This window comes from Acomys minous (assembly GCF_964271855.1).
Source record: "Acomys minous genome assembly, chromosome: 14".
NCBI classification, from domain to species: Eukaryota; Metazoa; Chordata; class Mammalia; order Rodentia; family Muridae; genus Acomys; species Acomys minous.
The window spans coordinates 23,051,380-23,070,460 of record NC_140496.1 but is presented as its reverse complement, the minus strand read 5'-3'; the positions used below and the strand labels follow the sequence as shown (position 1 = coordinate 23,070,460).

Genomic DNA, 19,081 nt, shown 5'->3' with positions numbered 1-19,081 from the left:
GGGACTCAATATATCTTTAACCCAAGTCCATCTGATCCCACCTAAGATTGTTTCGTCTCCCAGGTCATAGGCTCTGCTCAGACAATAAAGAAAATAACCAGAGAGAACCTTCTAGCTTTTCTGAAGAATACAACAGCAGAAATGGTAACATACCTCTATTCCTATCCAAATAGAGGGGTCCCTCATATCTCCTTTTCAGACAGCACCTCTATTAATAAAAGTATATGTGTGTGGAGGGATATATGTGTGTGTGTGTGTGTGTGTGTGTGTGTGTGTGTGTGTGTGTGTGTGTGTATATATATATATATATATATATATATATATATATATATATATATATATATATATATATATATATAAAATTGTATGGGGTCACCTCAGAGAATAAACCTTTTCCCCTATACCTTCTCTCATTCCAGGCCCCATTCTCCCCACACCCAAGTGCATTACATACTTAACCAATAACATGCCTAACCTCATCCTTCCTGACATCTTTTGTGTAGATGCTGCCTCCTGAGTGTAGTGACCAGCTAATGGAAGAGTACATGGGGGACACTGAGGATCCCCAAGCCCTCCAAATGCAGTTCACAGAGATGATGGGAGATTTCATCATTGCAATCCCTGTACTCCAAGTAGCACATTTTCAGCGTGAGTACATCTGCAACAAGGTTTAGTGGAGCATCCCAGGGATGTGGGTTATGGGTAAGCACTGTGGAGCAGTGTGGTATCCAGGTCTCCTCATGTCTAGTTTACAAGAGTTAAATCTAGGTACAGAGGAGAAAAAACTGATTGCTGATACTCTATTGACTTAACAAACCCACTCAACTGGGATGTCCATGGGCACGGCTTAGTCAAGGGCTTTTCTGTAGCTGGTGCTCCAGCCTAAAGGGTCCTCTCTCATTTAACTTTTATGATTCCAGGTCACTTTATATCAAGGTATCTTGTCACCAAATAAGTATCAAAAAGCTCCAGGTTAGGAGTAACTATGTCGCCATTTGTCATCACCTCCAGGTTCCCATGCCCCTGTCTACTCCTATGAGTTCCAACATCAATCCAGCTTCCTCAAAGATTTCAGGCCACCCCACGTGAAAGCTGATCATGGGGATGAGGTTCCTTTTGTCTTTGGGTCTTTCTTCTGGGGCATAAAACGTGAGTCTTCCTTATCTTCCTTGACCTGAATGAGATCACAGGTGGCTCCTTAACTCACAGTCCATTGGAGACTATAGCTCAAAATACATATACTGGTTTAGAATCTGTACCCTTCCCAGTATGGCTTGTAATGGAGGAGGTGATAGCACATTGGGACAGGAATTCAATTAGAGATTTGCATGGATCTTGGATACTCTGTATAGTGAAGAAGGGAGGCAGCAAAGCCAGTAGTCTGGGGGCCGTCAACAGATGGGATGGTGAGTGTGAAGAATGGATTGGCAGCTGTGTGAGGTGATATGTACTTGGACCTTTGAACCTTTGTCTTTCTCATGAATCTAGTTAACCTCACTGAGGAGGAGACGCTACTGAACAGAAGGATGATGAAGTACTGGGCCAACTTTGCAAGACATGGGTGAGAACACACTTCTTTCTCAACCTTATACATGTGGGTCCCTATCGAAGAGTCCCTTTTGGGTGGTCGCCTTCTCAGCATTCATGGATGTCCCATGGCAGGATAGAGTCTTCTCTACTGGATAGCACATTTATACAGATACTTCGTAGGTGTCAGATACAGGTCTTTTCAGTGACATGGCTGATGGGCCATGGAACTATAGTACTGTTCTTTAGATCTCGCCTCTTAGAGGGAGATGTAATACAGGTCTGCATGAGTCTTTCCCCACATGAAGCAGAAACTAGAGGATGACACATGTCTCTGCATATGAGGACACCTGTCCCATCAGCCCCCTTAACTACTGGCCGAATTGTTCTACTGCCCTGACCCAAATCAGAGGTCAGGCTTTAGACTAGAGTGACCTCACTCTTCTTTGCTGGATGGCATATCCACAGGAACCCCAACAGCGAGGGTCTACCCTACTGGCCCGTGTTGGACCATGAGGAGCAGTACCTGCAGCTGGACATCCAGACTGCTGTGGGCCGAGCCCTGAAGGCCAGCAGGCTGCAGTTCTGGACCAAGGCTCTGCCCCAGAAGATCCAGGAGTTAAGGAGATCTCAGAACATGCATAAAGAGCTCTAGTGCCCTGTGTGAGGAATGGTGTGTGTGGTTGCCTCTGATGGAGTCAGCTTCAGGTTCCTTATACTGTCAGACCTGAGTTGATTCTAATATTCACATCCTCTCGCGTTTGTCTGCTCTTCTTACTCATCACAAATCCTCTACACATGACTCCTTATCCTACTGGGTCATCTTTTGTTAGACACGTTCAATAAGTACTCCCATAACAGTGTGGATTTGCGAGCCCTGTAGTGCCCCATCTCCTTCACACTGCACTGGGACTAGGACCTTTCCTTCCTTCTTTCCTCACCTCATCTCTCGTCCTCACTGTCCTCTTTTCTATGACCAAAACCCTCTTTAAGTAAATCAGCAGCTTTGGAAAACATTGATATGAGTTCTTTGGAAAACTATGTGACATAGGTGCGTGGTGTCAAAATCACATGCCCTCTCTCATCATCTTTGTACTTTTGGAGACTATGAATTCCTAGGTTAAGATATTTCCATGTGTGCTCTCTGACACAAAGATAATATTTTGTGTTTTCACTGAGTAGATGGGATAATTAATAGTTCTCATGACCCAGGCCTCCAATAGCCTTACCTCTTTTTTTTTTTTTTTTTTTGCCTTACCTCTTATTACCATCACTTTGGAGCTTAAGTTTCAGTAAAGAAATATGATTCATAGGTATTTTCAAAACACAGCTCGTAGACATTCTCAAGTTAGTCACTTGATTTGAAAAGATCTGAAACTGTCTCTATCTACTGTGTTTGAAATTAAATTTCACCTACAATTTACTTTAAGATAATCTGTCCATGTTCTCAATGTTGATTTCTTTTTTCTTCCTTTTCCCATCATCCAACCCCATTCATCTATTTCGGTCCCAAAGTTAGTCAATGGCACAATTTTATATGAGAAGTAAGTAGTTTTAAGTATCAATTATCCCCTCAGATTTAGGACAGTGTGTGTGTGTGTGTGTGTGTGTGTGTGTGTGTGTGTGTGTGTGTGTGTGTATGTGTATCTGTGTGCAAGTCCAGAAGAACTAGGTTGGGACTTTGTATCTGCTGAGATTTGCCCCTAATTCAAAGGATTCTGTGTACATGGTAAGACCCACATTTGCATGATCACAGCACATCTGTGAAGATGTTTGACTATGGGGTGAGTCCTAGTAGCAAGGTGTGGAGGGGTTGCCAGAAGGTCCACACACGTACAATAGAGATTGCTGTCCCCTGTCTGCATGAGCAATTGTTCCTGTATATGGGTGTCCTCCGGACTTCCACAGTTCCGCTGCAACCTCCTGGCCCCTGTGATAACCCTCTTTGCCTTGACTGTCAGTATACAGGGCTTTCATTCTCACCTTTTCCTAGATAATTTTGGTCTTTCTAATAAACACCCTCTCTTTTACATTGTGTCATTATAAACAGGTATCAGATTGTGCTCAAGCTGCCTAAATTCTCCCAACGCATGTTCTCCTGTCATTAAGAGCCCTGGTCCTTCATACTGGAGACCCTGACATGTCGTATCTCCTTACCTCTCTCATCAGCTTGCTCTACGAGTCAAATTTTCCCAGGTTGGCAAAGTCCTCCTTTTAAAATCCAGTACAAGAAAGACCAACCCCAGGACCTTTGTGGTCACAGTGAAGAGTCCTGGTTGCCCATCCTGGACACCATGAGAAAGGAGGGATAACCTCCAGCAGGGCTGGTGCCAGATTCTCCCACGGGGCCCTGAGCTCCTTATTGGGCTCCTGCCAATGATTAAGATACATCAAGCTGCTCAGGTAACACAAAGAATCTAGCTCCATGTCCTTGAGCTTAGTAGAGCTGAGACAATCCATCTCCAAACTCCAGCTGTTTCTTCAGTGGGGAAGTTGAGGGGAGAGAGAACATCTGTCTAGGCCAGGACTGCAGGCACAAAGACTTTGAAGGGGAGACACTTGACATCACGCCTTGCTGACTGGGAGAGTCAGGCACAGCCATGCTTATGCTGTGCCAGTGGAAATATTCAGAAAAGCACTGTGGAGGTTGTGGGTACTCTCAATTACTGGGGGATGGAGAGGCGGAGACTGGTTCTCAGATGGAAATGATGGGTGTGTGAAGTAGACAGCCACAGAGTTTCATCCACGAAGCCTGGCTTAGCCAATTGGGAGATCCTGATCCTGTACTCTTCGGTGAATCCTGACAGGGTTCTCTGGAATCGTAAAGCTCTTGCTCGTGGTCCAGTATCTCAGCTTTATCATAGGCTCTGAGAGTACAGAGAGTCCCAGTGTTGGAACCTACAGCACCTGAAAATGTTTGTCAGGTAGACAAATGACTCTGAGCTGGTCTGCCACCACACTAGCCACAGCACAGAGGAGAAATGAATAGGGGAAGGACACTTAAGTGCCACACAAAAACAAACAGAGTTCCATCCAAATTAAAAGATATCATAGATCTAGTTGACTTAATAAACACCTACAGAACATTCCATTTAAATGCTACAAAATATAATTTCTTCTTGGAGTCCATGAAATTTTTCTATAAAATAGATTATATATTAGGACCTAAAACAAGTTTTAAGAAATACAGGAAAATTGAAGTCATCACACATATTTGCTCACAATAGAATAAAACTCTAAATTCACATTAAGAGAAACTATAGAACACATATAATCTTGTGAGGATTAGACAACATACTACTGAATGATAAATGCATCAATAAATAAATCAAGAAGGAAATTTTTAAATGTGTAGAATCAAATAAATGAAAAGGAAAAGGCAATAATGCCAAGCCCTGGAGGACACACTCAAGGAAGCCTCAAGCTCTGATGCCTAAATTAAAAAGTCAAATGCTGGCCCCTTCTCCATCTGCGGGGTCCTCAACACACCTCCCTAGAGAAGCCAGAATCTGCAAATAAATCTTTCCACTCCTGGCTCTCTAACACAAAACCAACATTTGGTCTGTGAGTGTACAGATCATAAACATTGTGACTCTAGACTGAGGTTAAGGGTTCCTGATATCGTGGATGACGTCAGAGGCCATACCATGCCTTCCAGGGGACCAAGGGGTGGTCAACCTCAGTAGCCATGGCTTCCTCCACCTGTTAAATACTGGCTCTCCTCGGTCCAGTCAGTTCAGCTCTCCTTCAGCTACCACTTTGCCGTGCCCCCACCAATCTGACTGCCTACACCTCTGTGGGTACAAATTTCTACATGGACAAGGCCTACCATATCTTCCTGCTGGGAAACATGGAGCACCCATTGCAACACAGACTCAGACCTAGGAGGCAATCATGCTGAGAGAACAGTTTCCTGAATGTTGTGGCCTATGGCCTCTTGCTTTTCCTCCTCTATGTGCATGCTAAGACTCCATATGGGGAACGTGGGCACTAGGGTCAGAGAGTCGGAGGCTGAGAAGGCCAGTGGAAAGGGAGAGTGGTGCAGTGAAGTAGTAGAGATGACAGATGACAGTGAGGGAAAAATACATCACACAGTTGCACACACCAAAACCCACGGATTGGCCCCCTGTGGCACACAGAGAGTCAGCGATGAGGAAAGATGCTCACCAACTAAGGAGCCTTTTCAGGAGAGGGGATTTCAGGAGACAAACCTGGAACAAAGTTTGAAACAGGAGGATGTGACATTTTCCTCTGTGTTTGGTTGAGGCTGTACCAGTGACTGCAGCTGCTACTGACCGTCACTTATAATGCTTTCATAGTGCTTCTGAGCTCTAAGTGCTATCTCCTTAGCTATAGGAGCACCCTTGTGCCATCTAGGAGGACATTGGGTAAGTTTCCTGGCCCTAGGGCACATAGTTCCTGGACCTGTATCCCACTGCTAAAATTAGAATCCATAAATTCTCTTCCCCATGAACCGCACCTTGGGCAAAGGAACAACTTGGTTTCTAGGGTAAAGGTTATGTTCTCGGGCCCTTATCAGAAGTTGAGTCAGAAGGGCAGAGTATGCAGAGTGCATGTGCAAGCCCTGATGCCTATCACTCAAGATGTCCAAGTGTAAACCTGCCACCTGGATTGATAGTCTAATCCACCCTTACCTTTCCTTTCCTTACCTTGCCTTACCTTATCTTACCTTACCTTACCTTATCTTACCTTTCTTTTCCCTACCTTATCTTGCCTTACATGCTATGGCCCTTGCATGCTGTTCCCCAGGCTCTGAGAGGTGACCAGGGCCTTCTAGGTAGGAAGAGCTACCTTACTTGCTAAATAGTCTTTGCTGAGATGCCTGGGTCATTGGTGGTGTGAAGAAGGCACAGGGTTGTGTCTCTTATCCCTCCTGAGCCCAGCTCATCCACAGAGATACCAAGGTACATGCTGTTTACACATAGGTGGGCATTAGCTGCATGTGGTGTCACATGCCTGTAACCCAGAACTCTGTATGAAGCAGAGAAACAGGAGAATCTGGGGGCAGACCAGCCTGGGCTAAATAGCAAGAGCTTGACTCAGACTAACCAAATAAGTGAATAATAAATTATCATGAGGATTTCTAGGCAATTAAGAGTTCCTGGGCGATGGGCTCAGGATGCCTCCACATCTGCCTGAGCTCTAAAGGCAGTTAATGGATGCAAGAGAAGAAGAGACAGCTTCCTCTTCATATATCCTCCTGTTTAAAAAAAACCCTAATTAAACTCATTAGGTCTTTAAAAAGAAAAAAAGACACAAAAGTAGAAAACATGGAGAGAAAAATGGTCGGGGGGGGGGGGAGGGGAGGCGCACAACAGAGAAAATGAGTGTGATCACCACAAGTGTTATGTGTGTCACAATCAAAAACCTTTAAAAGGCAAATCAAACCCAGAACAGCTAACAAAAGCTTCCATAAAGATTGCCTGTGGAGAGTAGAGGCTATTCCTTCCATAGAGACATTTTAACAAGAGTGTTATTGCTGAGGCCTGAGCGTGCACGGTCGGATGCAAACATACGAGGTTTTTCTATTTCCTTACAGAAATGGGTCAGAGGCAACAAGCGCTGCAGCTACAAACCTTGATAGAATGGAAAGTGAAACACCAGGGAGGTGAGAATGGGTGATGGCGTACCCAGCAAAAGGAGGGGCCTCACTGGACACTTCCCTACATCCTCAGAAGTGAAAGAATCAGAGTTGCCTAAAGAATGCACAGCACCCACAGCAGGGCCTTGTGACAGCCAGCAAACCCATAGCATTCGTCAGCCACTCCCACCTAATATCAGGACTTAGAGCAGCTTCACTTTCTGGTCCCTAACACAACAGCCTGGGCTCTACAGGTGTACTCAGGAGGAATCCAAGGGCTAAACATCAATGTCAGCCAAAATAAGAAGTGCTGGTTATCTGCTGTGCCATGGGTCTTGAGGACTCTTTGTTTAATAACATGGAAAGAAGTTCATGGATATTAAGCCTTTTCACTCCACATCAGGGAGGCTGAGAATAATAGTGACATTAGTCTGGAGTTGGAGACATTAATCAAAACGTAGATTCATGGGAGGTCTTGGGGTGAGCTGGATTATTATGATGGGGCTAGCGGGCCCCATATGCTGACAGGGTCATAAGGTCCTGGGCATTTGTGTACATGTCTGGCTGGAACAGAGGCAAAGCAGAGAGACTAGGAGACAGCCCAGCTTGGGAAGCCAGCTCCTGTTTTGACTTTTCTAGGCGGTAGTACGGCTCCATGGTGATGGGATGGTTTGGGGCCTGGATTTTACTCATGAAGGATCCATGCTGGCTGCCACTGAGAACGTGGCACTCACTATCCAGTATTGCTTGGGAGCCCTGGGCTTCTTCAGGGGAGCTTGAGACTGAGCTAGGCGATGGGTGCTGAGTAGAAACAGAACATCTCTGTGCTTCCCATCCCTGCCAGTTCTCAGCACTGGAGACCAGCATGCTAGAGGCAACCAGGACTACCCAGACCTAGGGACCAGCCTATTCTGTATCCAGCAGAATGATGATGTATTGGGGGCAAACTCTGACTGGATCACCTTTTTAGTGAGTCAGCGGGTAGCACAAGTATGGAGTATCCTCACACAGACAGTATTACCCCAATGCTGTTTGATCTGCAGCTGATCCGTGGCTTTTCCATGGTGCCATCATGGAGAGTAGGGTGGCCCTGAAACTCAACAACAGAGTTAGTGCCCTCCACCACCCCAGCAGCCACCACCACTGACCCAACCTTTACCCCCTCCCCCTCCCTCGCCCCCCCCCCCGCTACTTTGCTAATGGCTCTGTCCAGTGGGAACAGTAACAATGACAGGAACCACCTTCTTCCCAAGGGTGTCTGAGGGGCTCAAGGGTCAGAATCCACACTCTGCAGCTTTGTAACATTGAATACGTTATATGGTTGTGGTGGATGAGTGAGAACGGCCCACGTAGGTTCATATAATTGAATGTTTGGCTTCCAGTTGGTAGACTATATTTAGGAAGGATTAGCAGGTGTGTGGCCTTGTTGAAGGAGGTGCATCACTAAAGGCAGACTTTGAGGTTTCAAAAGCCCACATTAGACTCAGTCAGTCAGTCAGTCAGTCTATCTGTCTGTCTCTCTCTCTCTTTCTCTCTCTCTCTCTCTCTCTCTCTCTCTCTCTCTCTCTCTCTCTCTCTCTCTCTCTCTCTCTCTCCCGCTCCAGCTGCCATGCCTGCCACCTTGCTGCCTCCACTTTGCCACCGTTGACTCCAACCCTCTTGAGTCATAAGCCCAAACAAACTCTTCTGTGTTGCCTTGCTCATGGTATTGTATCACAGGAAGAGAAATGTGACTAATACACTAAGTGACACGTCTCCTGCTATTACCCCAATGCTGTTTGATCTGCAGACACTGTGAGGACCACACGTATGTGATCATTGCACGTCTGCTGAGAGAGTTATCCTGAGGTCCTCCTCTGATGTGGTACTGTGGTGGGAAATAGAGGATCCAGACATGTCAAGGAATACTAGTTCCCACCCTTTGGCTTCGGAGGGCGGGGGCAGAGGGGAGGAGGCATGGAGGCATCTCCCTGCCCTTCATCGTCCACTGCAACCTGAGGACCACCTAATTACCTCCTAGTCACCAGAGAACTCATGTGAGTAATTTTCCCATTGCCTCATTATTTTTCCTGATCATTTCTTTGTTCCTCCCACACCTGAATCTCTCCATTGTATTTTATAAAGGTGCCAAAATTTGCTTTATCTGTCCCTTAGACCCTTAAAGCATTGTCTGTCATTAAAAGATTTATTCCTAGCCATGCAGGTTGCTTTCACTACATATATAAAGCACTTATTGAGTTGCTGCTCAGGCATGCCTGTTTTTCAGTTCTGTGGATGCATACTGAATTTCCTAATAAAATGCCAAGAATGTGCTTTAGACTTTTAATAGTTATTACTTTTTAAACAGTTTGAGTACGGTTATTTTTTCCATGGTGCTAGGGACTGGTCTTAGGGCTTCATGCAAATGTTCTACCACTGAACTATCCTCACAACCCAGAGTGGGATGGCTTAAATGCAATTAAATTAATCTTTCATATATGTGGTTCAGTAAGTCCGAGTAGTCTGAGTAAATTCATAAGGCTGTAGCTGCCACCCCATTGTGTTTAGAATGTTTCTTTTGCCCCAAAGACTTCCCTCGGGCCCTTCTGAAGTCACTACCTCAAACGTGCCTCAGAGCCAGCGTGTTATTTTTCTAGCAGCTATAGTGTGCCTTGTCTCTTAACTGATGGAATCTTTTGTGGCTGGCTTTGCCACTTCACATAAAAATCTTGAGATCCAGGCAGTAGCTGTTTCCCTTCACCGCAGAGAGGCAGCTTATGTGTGCTCACACAGCACTTTATTCACCCAGCAGTACTGCACATCTGAGTGGCTTCCGTTTCTCAGCGGTTATTTTTTTGGGTTGGGGGAGGCCGGGGTGGTAGGCAGGATGGGTTTTGCTATGTAGCCCAGGCTGGCCTTAAACTCTCCATCCTAAGCTTCTAAGCAGCCTCCACCCCTGCCCAAGTACTGGAATTAGAGGAAAGCAACACCAAACCTGAGGGTTTGTTGCCTTTAAGCTGGTATGAATGTTTTCAGACATGGTTTTCTGTAGTCAAGAAGTACATAGGGTGCTGGAGAGATGGCTCAGCGGTTGAGAGCACTGATTGCTCTTCCAGAGGTCATGAATTCAATTCCCAGAAACCACATGGTGGCTCTCAACCATCTATAATGAGATCTGATGCCCTCCTCTGGCCAGCAGATGTACATGCAGACAGAGCACTGTGTATGTAATAAATAAAGAAATAAATCTTAAAAAAAAAAAAAGTACATAAGACAATAGGTAGTGCCCTATGTCAGAGATGTAGGCTTGAATACTGCTGGAGTGAGTCTGAGACGCTCACATGCCCACCTAGGGCCGAGACAGCTCCTTCACTTGCATACCCTTTCATCCCCACTTCACTTCCCCTTTCTGTCGACTCTCACAAGGAACATGGTGTTTACTACCAAGGCCTCCAGGAAGGAGAGATGGCTCAGCAGTTAAACGTTCTCGCTGCTGCTCTAGAGGGCCCACATTCCATTCCGAGCATCCTACTTGGTGGGTTTACACAACTCCAGGAGATCCATTGCCCAGTTTTGCCCCTGTGGGCTCATGCACGCACACATGCACACATATGCACACACACACACACACACACACACACACACACACACACACATATGGAGAGAGAGAGAGAGAGAGAGAGAGAGAGAGAGAGAGAGAGAGAGAGAGAGTATCAAACTGCGGTTGACAGTCTTGGTAGCAAGTGCCTCTGCCTACTGAGTCATCTTGCTCACACCTTTGTTTCCCTCCATCAAAGCATGTCATTGCATGTTTGCACATCCAACATTTTATACACTTACTCAGCTGGTACACAGCTAAGTGACTTGCTTATTTTTATTTGTCTTGGGTTCACTTGATGTCTGTTTACTGGTTTATTTGTGGGCATGCCTGTGTGTGTATACATACATACATACCAGGCTGGCTCTGAATTCATAATGACCCTGCCTAGACCTTCTGAGTGCCAGTTTTACAGACATGGGCTTGCAAGCTCAAGTGTGGTCATTGTTTCTCTGTCTCTCTGTCTCTGTGTGTGTGTGTGTGTGTGTGTGTGTGTGTGTGTGTGTGTGTGTGCATGTGTGTGTTATTTATGTACAATTGTGTGTAGGCACCTTTGCCTTGATTTATAGGCACATGTGAAGACAAGAGTTGACATCAGAATGTTATCTCTGGAGGACCAGTCTGTGTTCTTAACCGCCGAGCCATGTCGCCAGCCCTCAGAATGTTATCTCTAATCACTTCTGTGCCTTATTCTTTGAGATGAAGTTTCCAGCTAAACCTGGATCTTGTTGTTTTGCCTAACCTGTGCCTACTCCTCGCCACTGGGGTTACAGTTGCAGGTCACACTGCCTAGCTTCTCTATTGGCATAGGGGCTCTGAACTAAGGTAAACATGCCAGGACAGCAAGCATTTTACCCTAGCCACCCAGAGTTCTCTGTTTTTAATAAATCTTTATGGATATTTACACACATGACTTCATTTGACTATATTTGATTTTTGGAGTTCAGGCGTAGAGCAGAGTCACTCGGTCATAAGTCAAATGTGTTTAGCCTTAAAGGAGTTGTGGGCTTGCGGGCTGTCCAGTGTAGAGAAGAAGAACCTAGAGCAGCGGTTCTCATCCTGTGGCCCATGACTCACGTGCTGCAGGCACAACACCCCTTTCACAGGAGTCACATATCAGATATCCTGAACATAAGATATTTACACTGTTGTGAGATGCTCACCAGAGAAGACTGCTGGGACACTGATTTAAGCCAACGGAAAGTCTTTATTAGCTGGCCTGCGACTATACTGGGTGTATAGAACCCAGTGTAGCCCTGAGCCTTTCTCAAGGTGAGCTTTTAAGCCCCAAAACCATGCCTTGGGTTGTCATACTTTAGTTAACAAGATCAGTTATCCAGAAACAGAACTATAGAAGGCAAAAGATAAGGTTATTATTACATTTAGAGGATCTCTCAGAACCGTGGACTTTGGTGGCTTAGGCCTTTGTTTTGGTTTCAGCACGTGGAGCAGTCTATGAGCTAGGTTCTACAGCCTGAATGGTACTTCCACCACGAAGTCAGTTGTGCTGAGATGTCAGGGCCTGCTAAGGTCTGGGGCCCCATTGCAACATCACTATTCATAACAGTGGCAAAGTCACAGTTGTGAAATAGCAACAAAAATAATTTTATGGTTGCAAGTCACCACAACACGGGGAACTATAGTAAAAGGTTGCAGCAATGGAAGCCACAGGGTTTTCTAGAAGGTTGTATATGCTCTGAATCAGCATTGAATATAATATACTTTTTTTCTCTCCCATATCCAGGATTTACACGTCTAGGAGTCAAGGAATGCAAATGGGAATAATGCCACTCACAAGCTTCTCTAAGTGACCCACTGGCAAAATGTTTGCTTCCTGTTTCCATGGCCTTATAGGCTGCTGGCCAATATGTTTTACTTAGAGATTCCAGAATGGTTCTGCCAGAAGCGACAATGAACATCTCATTGGACTAGACACTAAGACTTTTCCTTTGGTCTGTTTGACTTCCTGATGCCTTCCAGTCGACAGACTGTGAATACAGTGTTAGTCGGGATGGTTGGCCAGACCATCAAAGAGAAGTTAGACTACTTCTCCATCCAGGCAGAATTATAAATGGCACAGATTCTTCATGAATGAAGTTGTGGGTTACCTTCCATGCAAAGAACCAAGACCTGTCTAGGTGCTTGCCAAAAGTGGAAGGGCTACAAAAATGTGGTAGAAGATAAGTATAAATATCAGATAAAGTCATGTGACCAATTACAGAAACAGTGTAATGAATGTTTTTGTGCTATTTTGTTAAGAATACATTTATGCATATGGCTATATCCATACACATTAAGTAGATATTTGTGTTTTATTTCTCCTAGTTCCTTACCGTTGATTCTTTCACAAACAATTAAATACATTTATCCTATCAAGCGTGATGGCACATGCCTGTAATCCCAACATTCAACACGGGGATCGTTGTAAGTTCGAGGCCAGCCTGGTCTACAAAGTGAGTCCAGGACAGCCAAGGCTACACAGGGAAACCCTGTCTCGAGAAAAAAAAAAACTATCCTAGGATAGCCTTGTTTGAGGGCTCTTTTGAGGCCTCTCTTATTATTTGAGAACCTTTTACATTAGTTTCTTGGTTTTTTTTTTAAATATACATTGTTGTGGGGTATTTCCCAGAGACGACTGCTAAGACATTGGTTTAAGCCAATAGAAAGTCTTTATTAGCTTGGGATCCCGGTACAGCCTCAAGCCTTTCTCAGGGTGAGCTCACTTAAGTGCAAAACTACGTCCTGGGTTGACATACTTCAGTTAACAAGGACAAACTTTCCAGAAGTAGCACTACAGAAGCCGAAAGGCAAGGTTAGAACATCTAGAGACGTTCCCGGAACCTGGACTTTGATGGATTAGGCCTTTGTTTTCATTTTTGGCAGGTGGCACTGTCTGTGTGCTGAGCTTTACAGCCTGAATGTGACTTCCATTCTGGAACCAGTTGTGCTACTAAGGTCTGGGTGCCTGACACAACATGCCTATACACCCCGTTCTCTAAAACACCTTTTATGCCATCAGGTGGCTTTTGTGATTTTTTCCCCACCCGTGTCCAAGCTCTGCACGCAACTCTACTTCAAAGCCCTGACATGGCTTGACGTCAGTCAAGCTGCGTTCCTCTCTCCTTGCTCCCTCAAAGCCAGAAAATCCTCCTCCTCCGACAACTGTTCAAAACAGTAAATCACCCTCTTAATCCTTCCCTAACAGCGCTGATTCAAACCTTTATGTGGTTTATAGACAGGAGTTCAGCTGAAACTCAGGACAATAGCCACGTGTGACTCAGCAACTGGGTTGGGGGCCCCTCCTGCCAGGAGTCATGTCACAAGCTGAGCTTACTGTATTATGGCGAGCATTGGCCTTGATTAAGTCTCCACCTGCAAACGTCTAAACAGACTCCTAACATGTCTTCCGCATCTCTCATTCCCACATACAGGGGGAGAAGTCCTAACTGCTAAGGGTTCACCTATCATTAATAGCACCCCATTTCCCCTCCATAGCCATCTGTTCTCCATTTCCAGGAGCACTAGGAAGTTACTTCCGGCACTATTAGCTAGCTAGGAAATCCTAAGGCGAAGGGAGGGATGCTAAATTCCCAGCCCTAAACCTCTCTTCACTGCCTTTCCCCGTTCTCATCTGAGGAAAAAGAAATGTTATCCCTAAAAGGAGCTGCCTCATATCAAGGTTGGTTTATTAAGGGTGGGAAAAAATTAATTTTACCTGGAAAAGATCTGCCGTTTTAACAGCCCTCCGCGATCAATTCCACATGGGCTACAGTAGCCCCTAGTGTTCTCTCACAACTAACTGAAGATTTATCCCTTATCAGAAATTTCCATGAGGTTACCAAGTCTTGCCTCATGTGCCCTGGGGACATATCAGGGCCTTGCCTTTCTCAATCCATCAATCGAGAGGTAAGTCTGACCAGGACTGGCAGATTGAATTTACCTCCAAGGCACCCTTTAAAAAGACCAACTATTCCCTGGTTATGGTAGAAATCTTTTTGAGATGGTTTAAGGCTTTTCCATGAATACCTGAAGGGGCTGATTTGCTGATTAATTAAGCCATATCCAGGCAGCTACGTCTTCAGCACCCTGCTTGTATGTGCTATCTCTCTGTAAGCCTGTGTGCCTAGTTCCTGAGTCCCATGTGTGCCAGAATTTGCCTGGGTACCTATTGGCATTCACCTGGTGGCTCCTGTGCAGGTGAATAAAGTATGTCAAACCTGCCTTTAAAAAAAATGAACCGAGGGAAGGGAGTAGGAAGGGAAGAAGTGGTGGAGAGAAAGCATGAAAGCAAAACTAGAGTTAGAGAGATGGCTCAGTTGTCAAGAGCACTAGCAACTGTTCTCACAGAGAACCTGGGTTCCATTCAACAACATGGCAGCTCATAGCCATACTTAACTCTCGTTCCAGGGATCCAACACCTTTTTGGGGGGCCTCTGTGGGCACCAGGAGCACACAAGGTACATATCCATACGTGTAGGTAAAAAGCTTACATATAAAATTTAAAAATGAAAATGAAAGCATTTAAAATGGGAAACAGAATACAGACTAATCAGGAGGGAAGGTGACCACCGATGAGAGTTGGAAAAAGACAAACGAGGATGTCTGGGGGTGAATGTGTTTTAAATACATTGCATGCATGTATAAAGTGTCGCAATGGAACATTACTATGTGATTTAAACAGAGACAGAGGAGAGGACATTCTAGTGGGACTCTAGATGTGAGATTCATGAGAGAAAGGCAAAGTAGAAGGACCCAGAGGGTCCTAGGAGCCTACAAGTAGAACATTATGATAGGCAGATTTGGGCACAGGGGTCCCACTCAAACTAGGCACCAGACAAGGACAATACAGGCGGTAAACCTTAAACCCCTACCCAGATCTAGACAATGGACAGAACACTCTCCACAGTAAAGTGGAGAGTGGGATATTACGTTCTCACACACTCTGGTGCCACACCTCTGACCATGTCCCCTGGATGGGGAGACCTGATGGCACTCAGAGGAAGGACAGCAGGTTACCAAGAAGAGACTTGATACCCTATGATCATATAGAGGGGGAGGTAATCCCCCTCAGGAACTGTCATAGGGGAGGGGAATAAGGGGAAAATGGGAGGGAGGGAAGAATGGGAGGATACAAGGGACGGGATAACCATTGAGATGTAACAAGAATAAATTAATAATAAAAAGAAAAATGGAAAAAAAAACGCACACACAACAAACTGCCACCATTTCATGAGTTTCACTAAAACAGACATGGCTTCACAAGGAGGGGAGTGTAGACAAAAGCTCTCTTCCACTGTAGAGGTGGAGGGACCTGAATGCCGACTCAGTGAGCTATGACTCAGGAAGGCTTTGGAGAAAAGCACAGAGCCAAGAAGGCAGAAGGTTTTAGAGAAAAGCACCGAGCGCCTGTGTTTGCCTGTGCTCTCCCCTTATCAAGAGGACAGTTCTCAAAGAGACGCACCACTCTCACAGTGCACACCGCATCAGCAAGAGAGCCACGGCTTCTCTCCAGTTACAGCGTTCTTCCTGTTCCTTGCTCTCTGTCCAGCACCCACACTGAGCCTGGGACTCCAAGGAAAGTCAACACAAGGACTCCAGGTTTGGGGGGAGGTTTGCTAGTACCCAGGACAGCTTCTGAAGCCATGTTGTTGCCTTGTAAGGCCAAAAAAGGAATGCACACAGCACAAGAAGGTTTGCCCCGCCTGCTGAGCTCTGTCTCCTGTCAGTTCCACCCAGTCAATACAGCTCTCCAGCGATAACTTTGCCCTGCCCAGCAAGCTCCCGCCTACAACTCTTTAGGTCCAAATATCTGTCTTGGCAAGGCCCATATGCTTTGCTGGCTGTTGATGATACACAGCGCATCCCATAGCAGCACAGATTCGGGCCTGGGAGCTGGTCATGCCGCTGGACACGCTTCCTGGTTGGCTGAATGCTGTGGCCTGTGGCCTTCTGTTTCTCCTCCAAGTGCATGGTGAGCCCACCCCCTATGTTTATGATAGGGATTAGAGCTGCCACTTTTTGCAGAGCCAGAGGCCAAGGCTGTGGTAGGGAAGATAGCAAGGAGGGAGGAGCTAGGTAGAGATGACAGATGACAGAGTGGGCAAGTGGCCTCTGTGGCACACAGAGAGTCAGTGATGCCGAAGGCCACTCAACACTAAGGAACCAGCTCAATGTGAGGGGCTCAGAAGAGCCCTGGGCCTGAAAGTCCAAAGTACAGAGAGCAGAAGATGGGGCGTTTTCCTCCTCTGCGTGTGGCTGTACCTGTGACTGCAGCTGCTACTGACACTTACATGTTGTCACTGATCTCCAGATGTGTCAGCCCCCTTGAATAAAGAAGTAACGTGGTGTGCTCCAGGCCCTAGGAAAGATTCCTGGCCCTTGGCTTTACAGCTCTCCAGCCCTAGAATAGTCACCAAACTGAGAGGCTGGGCTCCCTTCCCCATTTTCTGACCTTTGGAAAAGGCACAACTCGGCTTCCAGGGCAAAGGGCATGTGCTTGCGCTGGGCTTGCCACAAAGTCTTCAAGCGATCCAGGACAGTACTGTGCACAGGGTCTGTGTGCAGCCGTGATGCCCCTTACCCAGAGGTATTCAAGCATGGGCCATGCTGACTTCCTGCCAGGCCTCAGTCAGATCTACCCTAAGGAGGACATAGTGACTTCACTGGTGTTGCCCAGGCTCTGGAATGTCACCAGGGACTTCTGGGCAGCACAATCCGCCCAACTCCCTTTTGTCTTAGGTGACCATGGGCCCTCTTTTTGCATGTATGGCTGTTAGAAAGACAAGATGGCTCTTGAGAAGCCTACAGGTGTGGTTAGAGATGGGCTCTCCTTACCCCATGTGCTATTCACATTCAGAATCTCTGCTTAGTAAACTCCGATTCTACTTCATTTGAAAAATTTTAAAAGGACAGAAGCAGGCTGATCTCTGTGAGTTCGAGGCCAGCCTAGTCTACAAAGTGAGTCCAAGAGAGCCAACGCTACACAAAGAAACATTGTCTTGAAAAACCAAAAAGTTTTTTAAAAATGTATTTTTTTTTTTAAAAAGGAGCTAGGCATGGTGTCTCAGGCCTGTAACCCCAGCACTCAGGGAGGCAGAGTCAGGTGAATCTCTATGAGTTTGAGGCCAGCCTGGTCTACAAATCAAGCCCAGGATAGCCAAGGACTACAAGAGAAACCTTGTTTCAAAAAAAAACCAAATAAGTAAAGGAAACGTGTGCATAGATTTTTTTGCATATTGGTTACAAATTGTCCCTTTCTGGGTTGTGTTTTTCCACCTCCTGGCTGAAAATATTCCAATACTCGGGGTTCCACGGGAGCTTTTCTTGGTGTGTGAAGCATCCTGGATGCAACTTGACTCCAACAAGACCCATTTTGATAGGTTTTGTCTGTTGCTGTTCCAGTGGTAGACATCAGTGGCCCGTTTCCTCAGTGAGTTACATGGACAGATATGCCGTGTGGCATATGTCCTGTCTCAGGGGATGAGGTGAGCCTTCGATACTGGAAAGATGTTAATAATTGCCCTCTGGTCCCTGGGGGGACCTGCTGCCTTGGTTGCTTAGTACCACACCAAGTAGCACAAAGCATCCAATCCATGTTTATCAGGTGTGAAGGGTTTTCACTTTTTTCTTTATGGAAACAGATCATGTCTTCCAAATTCTGCTATATTGGGACATGATACTGTGGAGACAATTTTCCAGGGAGGTGGGATCTGGTGGAGAAGTCAGACCTAGTAGACAAGGACAGCCTCACTGCACACCGCCCTGTACCCTAAAGGCAGGACTGGGGCTGAGGAAGAGGAGCTAGCAAACCTGTGGCGTTGCTCGTCACCCATTTAACCAAATACCAGGATTCAGAGAGCCTTGGTTTACTGGAATTCTTGGATGACTTTCAATCCTGTCTTTACTCCCTAATTCAAGCCACAGAAACCTGGGCTTTTGTATTATATTTATTTATTTGTTTATGTACATGTTTTGCATGTGCCTGTGTGGTATATGTAAACTGTATGTGTATGTGTGTACCTTTCAATCGCAGAGGACCAAGGAGGATTCTGGGAGTCTTGCTCTACCGTTCTCTAGCTCATTCCCTCCAGACAGGCTTTCTCAATGAACCTGGAGCTAGGTTGGTGGCAGCAGGCCCCCAGGGATCCTCCGCTCCCAGCACTTGAATTGCATCAACATGCAAAATCCATTACTTGGAGCTCATAAGGATGGATAATAGCACCAAGGCTCCTCAGTGAGCCTGGCTGGATAATCTGGTACCTGGTAGTAGCCAGTATTTGCAGAGCAGGATGCTTGGAAAAGGCTGTGCTGGGGATAACAAAAAAGTAGCAACACCCATAGTGTGAAGGCGGATGATTGGACAGAACGAACCTTGA

The 19,081-nt window shown here is 45.9% G+C and overlaps 1 protein-coding gene across 1 annotated transcript in view; it reads left to right on the top strand.

The window, feature by feature from the left end:
- Positions 1-19,081, top strand: part of LOC311583095 (uncharacterized protein) — a gene marked incomplete at its 3' end in the record, with an annotated part of 32,864 nt that overhangs the window by 4,175 nt on the left and 9,608 nt on the right. The window contains exons 8-14 of the mRNA XM_084756420.1: positions 64-144; positions 504-648; positions 1,012-1,149; positions 1,489-1,561; positions 1,996-2,181; positions 16,255-16,304; positions 16,564-16,677. Coding sequence (XP_084612546.1) covers positions 64-144; positions 504-648; positions 1,012-1,149; positions 1,489-1,561; positions 1,996-2,181; positions 16,255-16,304; positions 16,564-16,677 — 787 coding nt within the window. The remainder of the gene's footprint in view (positions 1-63; positions 145-503; positions 649-1,011; positions 1,150-1,488; positions 1,562-1,995; positions 2,182-16,254; positions 16,305-16,563; positions 16,678-19,081) is intronic.